Here is a 12,901-nt window from a genome sequence, read left to right on the forward strand (position 1 = left end):
GGAGCAGGAGGATGGCGGGAAGTCCTCACAACACCCCCCTACCCACAGTGTCCCCACCAGTGCCCCCGTGCCCAGGGGCTGGGCACCGCTGTGCCAATGGTGACTGTGCTCTGCGGGGGGTGCCATGTGACGGTGCTGCAGACTGTGAGGATGGCTCTGACGAGGAGGGCTGTGGGCCCCTGCCTGTGGACACTGGCAGGTATCCTGGGGTCTGGCCTGGACTTGGAGGGACAGCCCTGCATTTCCTTCCACCCAGGGGCCCACAGACCCTCCATGCCAGGAGCTGAATCTGGGCACCCTGAGGCCCTTTCCCCACGGTCTCTCAGGTTCTAGACCTCTCCTAGCTGGTCTTCAGTGGTTCTCAAATATGGCCCTTGGGCCAGCAGCACCCGAAACTTGTTAGACGGGCAGATTCTCGGGGTGGACCCAGAGATGCGTGCTTTACAGTCCTCCTGGTGATTCAACATAGCAAACTGAGCACCACTCAGCAGGCAGCATCCTTCCTGAATGCCCAGACCTCGCCCAGAGACCCCTGACTCCTCCTGGTTGTGGGGGGTGCTCCGGCTGGGAGAGCCCCTGGAGCTCCCTCTGTGATTTTTCTTCTCAGAGGCCATTCCACAGCCAGGACCCCAACCTTCTTCTCCACCCAGCCGGGACCACTGCCTCCCCAGCCTAGTGAGGTGAGTGGGAAGCCGCAGACGCAGCAGGTGGGGTGCAAGGATGGGGGCAGCCTCTCTGCCCCCCCAGCACTGCTCCTGCACCTGCGTCTTCCTCTCTCTCCACTCATTCAGCATTTCCTCTACTTGTCTTCCTTGGTGCTGCTCTGTCAGGCTTTTAGTCAGGAGCAATCTGGGGACCACCAGCTCAGTGCCAGGTGGGGAGCAGGGGCCCAGAGGGACAGAGGAAAGTGCAGAGAAGCCCAGGGAAGGGCTCTGTCCTGGAGGAATTTGGAGACAACAGACCTGTGCCCCTGGAGGGGAGGCTGTGCTCATGGGGCAGTGCCAGGGCATCTTCTCTGGGAGCCTGGAGGAGCATTGTGCCAAGGTGTCCCCAGAGGCATCCTGGACAAGGCTTGAAACAAGGGGGATGGGTGGAGAAGAGGGTCCTTTCTTGCTGACTGCACGAGGTGGCTGAGCCCTCTCCTTCTCAGGGTCTGGCAGAGACTGACCGCTGGCATCCCAAGCAGGGTTCATCCATGCCCCCCACAGGTATGTGTGCCAACTCCATTCTTCCTCCCCATGCCCCTGTCACCATCTGTGTCTACCCTTCCAGAGATGGGGCAGTGATGTCTCCGAGGTTCAAGTGCCCTGACCCCTGACTTTATCCCCCAAACTGAGAGAGCTGCAGGGTTGATTCAGGGAAACACTGGTCACCTTGGTCATAGCCAGGTCCTGCCCTGCTCACCCTCCCGGATTCAAGGGAAGATTCCAGGCCAGCTTTTAGGGCTGCACCTGGACCACCTGCAGTGTGACCACCTCCCTCAGGCTCTGGCCGGGATAGGTCTCCCCTTTGGGAGTGGGAGGCCACTTGGCTTGGACACCCTCCGCTCACCCACTTGAATAGCCAGGCACTTTTTTAAAGTGTTTGCTGACAGGAAATACTCATAAATGGGCTTGAGAGTGGGCAGGGTCACCAGGTTGGCATGTTCCTAAACAGGAAAGGATGGGGTCCCAGCCTGGTCATGTGCCAGCCTCCCCAGAGCTACTAACCACTCACCAGCACTGTGGTCCCAGGAGGCCCTCCTCTGAAGGGAGGAGGGGATGCTCGGCTGTCAGACAGCAGGCATATCCTGGCTCTCCTGCTCCCGGGCAGACCTTGGACACATTGTGCTGCCTGCCTAAGCCTTGGCTTCCTCTCCTGTGGGACGGTCGGGCCTGGTGGCAACCTCTGAGCCCCTCAAGGGGTTCTGATGACAGCTGTCCACAAGGCCAGCTGGCCCATGGCTGTGTCTTTTGTGAAAAGCAGATGAAGACCCCTCAAATCCACAAACCTGTACTCATGGGATGAATTCTAGTCTCATTCTAAGTCTGTTCTTGAAAAAAGCCTGTCTTTGAAGATGAATCTCTTGCAAAGAAAATGAGTCTCTCAACACTCTTCACTGTAGTGCCTCAAAGTCAAAACTAGTTTGTTTGGCTTTTGTACAGCAGTAGCAATGGGCTCATCTTGAGTCTCGCTAGTGTTCTCTTGTTCTGCTGCTGTGTTTAAATGACCTCAGTTCTTTTTCTCCCCTAAATGACCTATCTTATAATGAGTTTGAACTTGAAAGTTGCCATAAGTGTCTTTTTTTTTTGGGGGGGGGGGAGTGGGTATCCAGGGATTGAACCCAGGGGCACTTAACCCCTGAACCACAACCCTAGCCCCACCCCCCTTTTTTTTGTATTTTATTTAGAGACAGCTGAGTTGCTTAGGGCCTCACTAAGTTGCTGAGGTTGAATTTGTGATCATCCTGCCTCAGCCTCCCGAGTTGCTGGGATTACAGGCATGTGCCACCAAACCTGGCACCACAAGTGTCTCCTGTGACTAGAGTACAAACCTCAGATCAAAACTAAGGTTTCTTCTACTTTCACTTAAAACCCTTCTCATGCTCTTTGGACTACCAAGAGCTGCTTTACTTTCTTTTCTCTTTTAATCTGAGGCCCCTTGGAAGGTAGGGAATGGTCTGTGGCCCCTGTGATTACCCTGCACCATGCAGAAGCCTGGGACACCCTCTCATGGGTCCTCTCACAGGAAGGGGAATTAGGCAGCCCTCATTCCTTCTCCCCTCTGCCCACAGAGAAGAGGCCAGTGAGCCCTGCCCCCGCTTCCAAAGCTCCTCACCCAAGTTCTGGGGAATCCGTGCAGACGGGGAGCAACACTCCCACATTCCATGCTGGGTTTCAGAGCCTGACACCGGGAATGGCAGCCACAACAGTGCTCCCCACACACCCCATGATTCCGATGACCCCTGCTGGTAAGCTCTGAGCTCTTCTACCTGGGTGCAAAGCCTGTTGTGAGCCCCACTTCCCCATGAAGGGGCACAAGCCCTGGGAGGTTGGTCGCTTTGCTCAAAATTACATGGATCAAGGTCATTTTGGTAGAACCAGGCCTACGACCCAAGTTTCCTGACCCCATTCATTCCCTTCCTTTTATGCCAAGAGAGGTGGAAAGTGGGGCACACCAGATGCCAAGAGGAGGAAGGTTGGGGACTGCTAAGAGGTGATCAGGGAGGAAGCACAGGGCCACGAGGTCCCTCCTCAGCTGGCTATGGTGGCATCCACAGGCCAGAGAGTTGCCCCCAGCCCCTTCCCGCCCGTGCGATGCAGCCCCGGGCAGCTGCCCTGCGAGGTGCTGGGCTGCGTGGAGCCGGAGCAGCTGTGTGATGGAAAGGAGGACTGCCTGGACGGCAATGACGAGCGGCACTGCGGTGAGCCAAGGCCTGGGACCACCAGAGGGCTTCAGACCTGAGGAGACACTGTGCCCATTTCCAGTCATGTGGGAGGATCTGAGAGAGCAGGGGGCAGCAAGAGAGGAGAAGAACTGAATATGAAAAATCCAGGAAGGTGAACCTCTGTAGAAATGGCAAAGAGAGGGAATAGGGTAGAGCTTGAGTCCCACCCTGTTTTATAAAATCTGTTGGACCTTTAAGGACACTCATCAACCCATCTATCCACATATCCACTCATCTATGTACCCACCCATCCAACCACCCTCCCACCCTCAAGCCAGCCGTCAAAGTAATCAATATGATCAAAATCTGCTCTTCAATCAGGAAAAGAAAAATCAAGTGCTAATCAATCACAGGAGGGGGCACCCCTGGGAGTCACCATTCCAGAATACAGAGCCTGTGTTAATCAGCTTCTCATTGCTGTAAAAATACACTTAAGGAGGAAAGACTTCTTTTGGCTAAGGTTTCAGGGATTTCTGTTCATTGGTCGACTGGCTCCAAGGCAGAAACATCATGGCAGAGGAAAGCTCATCACAACATGGCAGCCATGAAGCACAGGGAGGGAAGGAGGGAGAGAGAGAGGTTGGAGACAAAATATAGCTGTCCAGGCACACCCCCAGCAACCTTCTCCCCCAGCTGGGACCCCCTCCTGAAGTTTCCACCACCTCTCACTAGGCCATCAGTCATGAACCCACCAGTGGATTAATCCACGGATGAGGTCAGAGCCTCATGATCCAATCACCTTCCAAAGGCCCCACCTCTGACCAAGCCTTCCACACACGCCTTTGGGGGACAATATAACAGGGAGTGAACTGCTCTTTCAGGTGCTGTGACCTCTCCCTGGACACTCCCATGAGCCTTTGAGGAGTAGGCTAGGTCTGTGTAGATCACAGGCCCATGTAGACCTCACCCACACATGGTGGAAGGAAGCCTGCCTCAGGTGCGGGCTGCAGGAGGCATCTGGAGGAAGGGAGTCAAGGGCCCTGGTCAACGAGTTCTATCCTGCTCTTGGCCCGAGGCTGAAGGGGCTGTTTATCATCTGGCCTGGAATCACTTATGTGGCTCCCTTCTCCTCTATCTGTGTTTCATGGGCAGCAAGTCCTATGCCCTTCATGGTGCCCACCACAGTCCTGCCTGGACTGCCAGCCTCCAGGACTCTCTGCTCCCAGAGCCAGCTGAGCTGTGGCAGCGGGGAGTGCCTGCCCACTGAGAGGCGCTGTGACCTGCGGCCCGACTGCCAGGATGGCTCGGACGAGGACGGCTGTGGTAAGAGCAAGCTGGGTCAGGCTCTAACCTGAGGCCCCAACTCCTGCGTGAGCCCCCTCTGATCCCTAGGCATCTGTCCCCTGCAGTGGACTGTGTGCTGGCACCCTGGTCTGGCTGGAGTGGCTGCAGCCGCAGCTGTGGCCTGGGCCTCACCTTCCAGCGCCGGGAGCTGCTGCGGCCTCCCCTGCCTGGGGGCAGCTGCCCCCTGGACCAGCTCCGCAGCCAGCCCTGCTTTGTGCAGGCCTGCCCAGGTAGGTAGGCAGCAGCCGAGAGGGAAGAGGGGATTGTCCCAGACGCCTGTGAGGGGGAGGCCTGAGTTGGTTCCCATCTGAGACCCTCATCAGGAATGTGCCTCTGCTCTCCTTGGGACCCCAGTGTCCATCCCCCCATCTCTGGGACTCTAAGAGTGTGATGTCCCCCTGATGACAGCCTTTAGCCCCTAAAGGGAAACTTGCTCCCTGGCCCCTCCCGCCTTGCCTCCTAGTGGCCCAAGTGAGTCCCGTCACCCAGAGCCATTCCTGCCCCCAGCAGGCTCTGTGGGGGGTAGAGAGGCCACATGAGGTGGGATTTGGCACTGGACCACAGATGTCAGCTGGCTGTGCCCCTCACCCCTGGGCTCCACACAGAAGGCCCTGTAGCCCTTTCGTTCCATGAATCTGAGGGACTGGTCCCCGTGCCCCTGGCTCTTCTGCTTGTTCCAGAGAGGGGATTCCCACATAGGGTCTCAGCCCCACATCTGGGCCCAACCCTCACTCTGGTTGGCTTACTACTGTCATCAGGATGCGCCCCACTCCAGGGTTCTGGCCATCAGGGCCTTCTCAGAGACTACACCTATTGTCCTGGGAGGAACCTAGTGTCCTCACCTATGGGGGCTGTTCCTGGGACAGAGGAAGCTACAGACCTCCCAGAGCACCACCGAGCCGGGGAGGGCGCCTCTGCTCTGCCTGCCTCCTCTCTTTAGTACAGTCTTTGTCTCCTTGGGACTCCCCATTCTTCCTTCCCCACAGTGGCTGGGGCATGGGCAGAGTGGGAGACCTGGGGACCTTGCAGTGTCTCCTGTGGGGGCGGCCATCAGAGTCGCCAGAGGAGCTGCATGGACCCACCACCCAAGAATGGCGGTGCACCCTGTCCTGGGGCCTCCCAGGAAAGGGCCCCCTGTGGCTTGCAGCCCTGCACTGGTGACACAGGTAAGGGGAGCTAGGCTGGGAGAGGTGTCCTGTAGGGAGTGTGGGCAGGTCTCTGGGCCTCTCAGTGTTCACCCCACCTGAGACTCATCCCCTAGATTGCGGGCTGGGCCGTGTGCATGTGAGTGCTGAGCTGTGCCAGAAGGGGCTGGTGCCCCCATGCCCACCCTCCTGCCTGGATCCCCAGACCAACGGAAGCTGCACTGGGCCCTGTGTGGAGGGTAAGGTAGACCCAGCCGGCAGAAGCCCACCAGCCTTCAGTCTCTAGCCCGGCCTCCCTGCCGACCCCATGGAGCTGAGGGCCCTCCTCTCCCTCGCTTCCAGGATGCCGCTGTCCCCCGGGGCTCCTCCTCCATGACTCTCACTGCCTGCCTCTCTCTGAGTGCCCCTGCCTTGTGGGTGAAGAGCTGAAGCCTCCAGGGATGTCCTTCCTCCTGGACAACTGCAGCCAATGGTGAGGGTGCTGGGCCAGGGCAGGGCCCCGGGCAGGGCCCCCAGTGCCAACCAGCTCCCCCCTCTCCTTCCCTGCAGCATGTGTGAGAGGGGCACTCTGGTGTGCGAGCCAGGGGCCTGCCCACAGCCCTGCGGCTGGTCAGCCTGGTCCTCCTGGACTCCCTGCGACCGCTCCTGTGGCTCTGGAGTGAGGGCCAGGTTCAGGTGCGTGAGGAGGAAGGAAACGGGGGAGAGAGGGGAAGAGGCTCGGAGCCAGGCAGGCCTGGTGGGGAGGGTAGTGGAAGGAGGAAGGACAGGAAGGAAGCAGCAGGAGGACAGGCACTCAGGATGTCCTCTCTCCCAGGTCTCCCTCCAACCCTCCTGCGGCTTTTGGAGGTGCCCCCTGTGAAGGGGACAAGCAGGAACTGCAGGTCTGCCACGTGGATTGTGGGACAGGTACTACAGAGCCTGCCCCTCGTCCTTGTGAACACAGAGGATGGGACCCACTGACACTCTGGATGGGGATCAGCAAAGCCTCCCCAGTGCCAGAGGCAGCCCTGGAACTGGCCTTGGGGGATGGGCTTGGTGGGGGTGAGTTACGGGCTGCCTTGACGGAGCAGGCTGGCCAGGTGGAGCGCGCATCTGCAGAGCCACGAAGGAGGTGAGGCTGGCCAGGCTGGCTGGAGGAGGGACGCAGGAGCACAGAGACAGAGAGGTGCAAACGGTTCCCTCTTTCCACAGACGAGGTACCCTCAAGCTGTGCCAGCACTAGTGAGGCCTCTAGAGAGCAGGCCAGCCCTCACTGGTATCCAGACGGAATGGGGAGGAGAACATGAGGAGAAGCAGAGCCAGGGTCAGCCCAAGGAGGAGGGGCAAGGGAGGAGGCTGAAACATGAGTCCAAGGGTTCTGGGCCACAGTCTTGCAGCAGGAGGAAAAGAGAGGTCAGGTGTTCAGAGACTCTGAGTTTTCCCACATAGAAAAATCTGGAAGAACTGCTCTAGGAGAACTATGAGGATGAGGGATGATCATGTCAGAGGTTGGCTGGACCGTGGGTATGTGGGTGTGGGTATGGAGCTGAGGCCAGCCTCAGTGGGGAGCTTTGTTCCTGGCTCCCACGAGTGAGAAGTAGGGCTCAGAGTGGAGATCCAAGCCAGCTGGGAGGGGACAGAGGCCATGCCCTGAGCCCGGAGCAGAATCCCTCATGCTCATGAACTCTGTCCTGGCCTTCTGCTTCTCAGACCTGACCTGAGTTCATCGACTCTTCTGAGCCCAACCAGGTCCTCTATGTTGGCCTGTCCTATGTCCCTCTGCAGAGGTGCTGGGCTGGACACCCTGGACATCTTGGTCCTCCTGCTCCCAGAGCTGCCTTGTCCCTGGAGGAGTCCCTGGCTGGCGACATCGTTCCCGACTCTGCCCCGGCCTCAGGGATACCTCCTGCCCAGGAGAGGCCACCCAGGAGGAGCCTTGCAGCCCCCCTGTATGCCCAGGTACAGCCCCACTGCTCCTGTGTCCAGACACTTGGGTGGATGAGGATCAGGAAATAATGACCCTTGAGCAGGTCCCAAGCCTTAGGGAGACGAAGGAGCAGAGGGAATGGAGGAACCCTGGCAGTTCTGAAACCCCTCCCTGCCCCAGCCGTACACCCATGAGCCAGCACATGAGTAATATGTTTGGGACTGTCCTAGAAGAGGGACCTGCATGACCCAGGACTCTGACCTCTCTCAACCCCTCCCCTATCCACATCTGTGCCATGTCTGCGACTGTGGACTTGACCCTGGACAGTGCCGAGCAGCTGGGGTGCATGGGCTTCCTGGTCTGCCTGCTCAGCCCCCTGCAATGGAGGCATCCAGATACGTGGACGCAGCTGCTCTGGCTCGGCTCCTGGAAATCCCGCATGTCGGGGACCCCACAGCCAGACCAGGGACTGCAACACACAGCCCTGCACAGGTAGATTCCTCCCCATCCTCCAGCTGGCCACACTGCTGGGATTCGGATCGTCTCCCCACCTCACCTTCTCATGTCACTGAACTCTGTCTTCAGGACGAGGTGCCTTGAGCCAGGGAGACTATGGGATGTCCACTATCCCCTCCAGTCTCCTCCCTCCCCCACCTGCTGGGGACCAGGTTCCTTCAGGCTTCTTGTTCCTTCCTGCTAGGGACGGGGCTCCTCCCCAGGAAGTCAGACCAGCCTGCCACTCCCAGGCAGATTGCAGGGAGCAAGGCTAGCCCCTGGACTCCTCGGCCCCCTTCCTCACTCTCCCCAGCTCTTTGAGTCCTCCTCCTGGCAGACACCATTGCCTTCATGTTCTACTCTCAAGAATATTTGTATAAAGTGAAGCAAAGCTGTGACTCTACTGGTGACATTCCAGGCACTGGAACAAGCCAGTGAGGGCAGGGGGGTAGGGGCTTTTTTAGCTCAGTCCTGCCTACCAGGCCAGTCACTGCCTGTGGGTTCCTCTCTCCATTGGCTTCCCCGGCCTTCCCTCTTGCCCCTGCCAGACCTGCTCTGTCTTCCTGTACAGCCCAGTGTCCAGAGGACATGGTGTTCCGCTCAGCAGAGCAGTGTCACCAGGATGGGGGTCCGTGTCCTCAGCTGTGCCTAGCACAGGACTCTGGGGTGGAGTGCACAGGCTTCTGCACCCCCAGCTGCACCTGCCCACCTGGTCTCTTCCTGCACAACGCTAGCTGCCTGCCCCGCAGCCAGTGCCCCTGCCAGCTGCACGGGAAGCTCTATGCACCAGGAGCAGTGGCTCGCCTGGACTCCTGCAACAATTGGTAGGCCACTGGGCAGGGGGTACAGTCAGGCTGGAGAAGGGGGTGGGGAGGAGGGGTGGGTACAGGCTCCTGAGGTAGGCAGGGAGATAGGAATTGATTCTCTCTCTCTCTCACACACACACACACACACACACACACACACACACACGCACACGGGCTCATCATGCCTCCATTCCCAAACATGTCCCAGCCATAGGTGCCTGGCACAGGCCCTGTGAAGACTAGTGAATGAGATGCTGCCTAGCCACGCACTGCCTCTGCAGGGAGTGCTCATCCCCATTTGACACATGGGAAGACTGGCTACAGCAGTGATGGTGGAACTAGAGACTGGAGAGGACCTTCTAACCTCCAAGCTTCCTGTCTCTCTTCCTGACTGTAATTCTCTTCCTGGGATCCACTGGATACCTGCTTAGAATGTAGAAGTGCCCAGTACTCAAAGCTAAACCAGATTCTGCCAGCAGATGGCGCTCTGACCCATTTCTCTTCCCTCTGCTTTTCCTTTCTCATTTCATTTTCTCCATCCTTCATTTTCTCCTCTCTTTTCCCCTTCTATCCTCTGGCCCCTCTTTCAATTCCCTCCTTTGCTTTTCCTCCTTCCCACTCCCTTTTCTCTTTTTCTGGACAAATAGATTTTAGTTGACAGTAGTTGACAATGGACTTTAAAACCTGCGTTTTAGCCCAGCGTAATGGTGCACACCTGTAATCTCAGCAACTAGGGAGGTCAAGACAGGAGGATCACAAGTTTGAGGACAGCCTCAAGAACTTAGTGAAACCCTGTCTCAAAATTAAATATATAAAAACGTTTGAGAATATAGCTCTGTGCACTTGGGTGAAGTGCACTTGGGTTACAATCCCCAGTACCAAATTTGAAAAAAAAAAAAAAAATGCATTGGAGAAAACTAGCAGTGAAGAAAAGTATCCAGTTCTCCTTCCTAGGAGAACTCCTTCCTAGGAGAACTCTCTTTCTGAGTTGCTCCTACGTCACACATTATTGAAGGCCATTTCCAAATGGTATTTAGTAAATGTAGATGGAATAAAAAGTACAAAAAGGTGTCTCCTGATGAAATGATGTGACAAAGGGACAGCACAGTACCTGGGGCATCCCAGAGCCCACTGAGGCTGGATTTGAGTGGGGGGACCACTGCGTGAGAACCTGGAGTCACATCTGAACTTCTCATGGGGGACCTGGTGGCCCAGCTTCCTCCTGGGGCAGGTGCACAATGCTCCAAGGGCAGTGGCTGATTATGGTCAGGATGGGCAAGGTTGTGTCTCACTGGCCCCTCTCTCTGCAGCACCTGTATCTCTGGAGAGATGGCGTGCACCTCAGAGCTCTGTCCAGGTACCCACATACAGTGATGGGTACTCAGGGGTCACTGGGGGCAGTGTCTCGGGGAAGTCAAGGTGCAGGATGGCTTGGCCTGGTTTCACCCAAATGACCCCCTCACCCTGACAGTGGCTTGTGGCTGGAGTCCTTGGACCCCGTGGAGTCTCTGCAGCCGCAGCTGTGATGTAGGCATACGACGGCGCTTCCGGGCAGGCACTGCACCCCCCGCTGCCTTTGGGGGTGCTGAGTGCCAGGGCCCCAACATGGAGGCTGAATTCTGCAGCCTGCGGCCATGTCGAAGTGAGAATGGGAACTTACATCCTGAGACCTCCTTAAATAACCTTCCAAAGAGAAGCCAATACTTGCACTATCCCCAAGGGCCCCTGAGAGATGCAGGGAATTTCCTTGGGGATGCCATTAAGAGGTGGTCCCCAGGAGATACCCTCCCTGGATTCAGCCCCCTCCCTCCCCAGAGGCATAGGCTTCCTGAGACCAGAGACAGCTGCTGGTGAAGTGGCTTCAGGGTTGAGAAGGGAGGGGTGTCCTTGGGTGGGAGGAGGAGGTGCACTGGGCATGGGAGGCAGGGCCTCCAGTGACCTGGGTGCCACCCCCAGGTCCTGGTGGGGAGTGGGGTCCCTGGGCTTCCTGCTCCGTGCCCTGTGGTGGCGGCTACAGAAATCGCACCCGAGGCAGTGGCCCACGAGTCCTCATGGTGTTCTCTACCTGCAACCTGCAGCCCTGCGCAGGTGAGGAGCTGCCCTGGGGACCCTCCATTTCTTGCTCCCACCAACTCAGGACACTGTCAGTCCCATCCGCTGCAGTCCTATCCCTTGGCCCTGTGCAGCCTCCATGACAACCCAGCCATACAGAGAGCCCTCCCAGTGCCCCTCCCAGGTTGGGAGCCCAGGCAAGATGAAGTGCTCCGGGCTGAACTGTCAATTTCTGTGTCTCCAGGGCCAGTCCCTGGAGTGTGTCCCAGGGGTCAGCTGTGGCTGGATTGTGCCCAGGGCCCTGCCTCCTGTGCAGAACTCAGTGCTCCGAGAGAGACCAAGCAGACCTGCCACCCTGGCTGCTACTGCCCACACGGGATGCACCTGCTGGTGGGTACCCCCTGCCTGGTCACAACTGGGACCTCCTCGGAGCCTGGGAACTCTGGGATAACAAGCCAGGGACAGTCAAAATCTGGGCAGGGGCAGAGCCAGAGGTATGGGACTGCAGACAGGAAGCTCAATCCTGCAGAGATGAGGAAAGAGCACTGAGTCCATGACTTAGCTCTGGCCTGAACCAGCAGGTGGCCCTGAGTGAGTGTCGGCCACCTCTCCCTGGACCTCTGTTCTCTCATTTGTAAAGTGGTTGATAGGTCTGGAAGGGCAGGGAACGGGAGCTGGGAGAAGCCATTGGGTGTGGAGGGTTTGAACAAAGGATTCCCAGTCACTGCCAAACTGTGGGTTAGGGTAAGGGACAGGTTCTGTGTGGCTCTGGGTTCAAATCAGTTTCTTCTGCCAGTAGCTCTGTGAGCTCAGGCAGAGTATTCTCACGCCTCAGTGCCCTCCAGAGTGAACACGATGAAGAGTGCCTCTCAGGCCAGGCCCATGAGCCTCCCACGCTGGACTTTGAATCATGCACTACTAGATGAATGTTCCTATTAAATTTGAGCTACTTCTGTCCAAACTCCCTACATGTGTTATTTTTTTGTTGTTGTTGTTTTGGTAAAAATTTGGGTTTTTTTTACACCATTGCTGTACATATTTCACATTTTATATTTTCATAGCCGATTTCAAGGGTGTATGATGGTCCCATAACAGAAGTTGGGAGAGGGGTTCATATGCCATCCCTGGCAGCCCCTGAGGGCCTGTATCTGCCCAACAGGAGGGGCTGGGGGAGAGCTCTTTGCAGAAGGAGCATGGGTGGCATGAGGGGAGCTGAGGAATTGGGTGCTGGCTTTGACTGAAGAGGGGCAGGCTGGAACTGGAGATGACAGAGGGTGTTCCTTTCCAGAACAATGTGTGTGTGCCTGCCCAAGAATGCCCCTGTGCCCACGGGGGGCGCCTCCATCCCCCGGGTAGTGCTGTGCTTCGTCCATGTGAGAACTGGTGAGGCCCCCACTCCCACAGTGGCTTTCTGTCACCTAAGCACCCAGCTGTCCCTCTTCAGCAGCAGGAAATGTTGGCTTCACGGACCAGAGACACCTTCCCACTGCACTCACTCACACAGCCATTCAGCCCTGTGGGGCCGAACCGACCTGAACCCCTCCATCCACCCACCCCACCTGTCTTCTCTATTCCCACCTGTGTTAGTTTCTATGGTCACCGTAGCAAAGTAGCACACACCTGCATGCACGCATACACACACACACACACACACACACACACACACGTAGGATAGGGAACAACACTGGTGGTCTCACAGAGCTGGAAGCCAAAGTCCAAGGTCTGGGCATCTGGGCACTGGCCTTCGGCGGTGGTGAGCGAGCTGTTCCTGGATCTCCTCTGGTAG

General features: G+C 57.4%; 1 protein-coding gene across 1 annotated transcript in view; it reads left to right on the top strand.

Annotated features, from left to right (window-relative positions):
- Positions 1–12,901, top strand: part of LOC308643520 (SCO-spondin-like) — a gene marked incomplete at both ends in the record, with an annotated part of 50,935 nt that overhangs the window by 19,242 nt on the left and 18,792 nt on the right. Inside the window, 20 exons of the mRNA XM_081283344.1 lie at positions 49–199; positions 608–680; positions 1,151–1,208; positions 2,774–2,950; positions 3,260–3,403; positions 4,520–4,690; positions 4,777–4,941; positions 5,698–5,877; positions 5,973–6,095; positions 6,199–6,328; positions 6,406–6,531; positions 6,671–6,762; positions 7,621–7,794; positions 8,090–8,254; positions 8,829–9,081; positions 10,374–10,420; positions 10,535–10,705; positions 11,020–11,151; positions 11,360–11,505; positions 12,404–12,498. Coding sequence (XP_081139470.1) covers positions 49–199; positions 608–680; positions 1,151–1,208; positions 2,774–2,950; positions 3,260–3,403; positions 4,520–4,690; positions 4,777–4,941; positions 5,698–5,877; positions 5,973–6,095; positions 6,199–6,328; positions 6,406–6,531; positions 6,671–6,762; positions 7,621–7,794; positions 8,090–8,254; positions 8,829–9,081; positions 10,374–10,420; positions 10,535–10,705; positions 11,020–11,151; positions 11,360–11,505; positions 12,404–12,498 — 2,773 coding nt within the window. The remainder of the gene's footprint in view (positions 1–48; positions 200–607; positions 681–1,150; positions 1,209–2,773; positions 2,951–3,259; positions 3,404–4,519; positions 4,691–4,776; positions 4,942–5,697; positions 5,878–5,972; positions 6,096–6,198; positions 6,329–6,405; positions 6,532–6,670; positions 6,763–7,620; positions 7,795–8,089; positions 8,255–8,828; positions 9,082–10,373; positions 10,421–10,534; positions 10,706–11,019; positions 11,152–11,359; positions 11,506–12,403; positions 12,499–12,901) is intronic.

The sequence above is a fragment of the Spermophilus citellus genome (genome assembly GCF_964194105.1).
Source record: "Spermophilus citellus genome assembly, chromosome: 3".
NCBI classification, from domain to species: domain Eukaryota; kingdom Metazoa; phylum Chordata; class Mammalia; order Rodentia; family Sciuridae; genus Spermophilus; species Spermophilus citellus.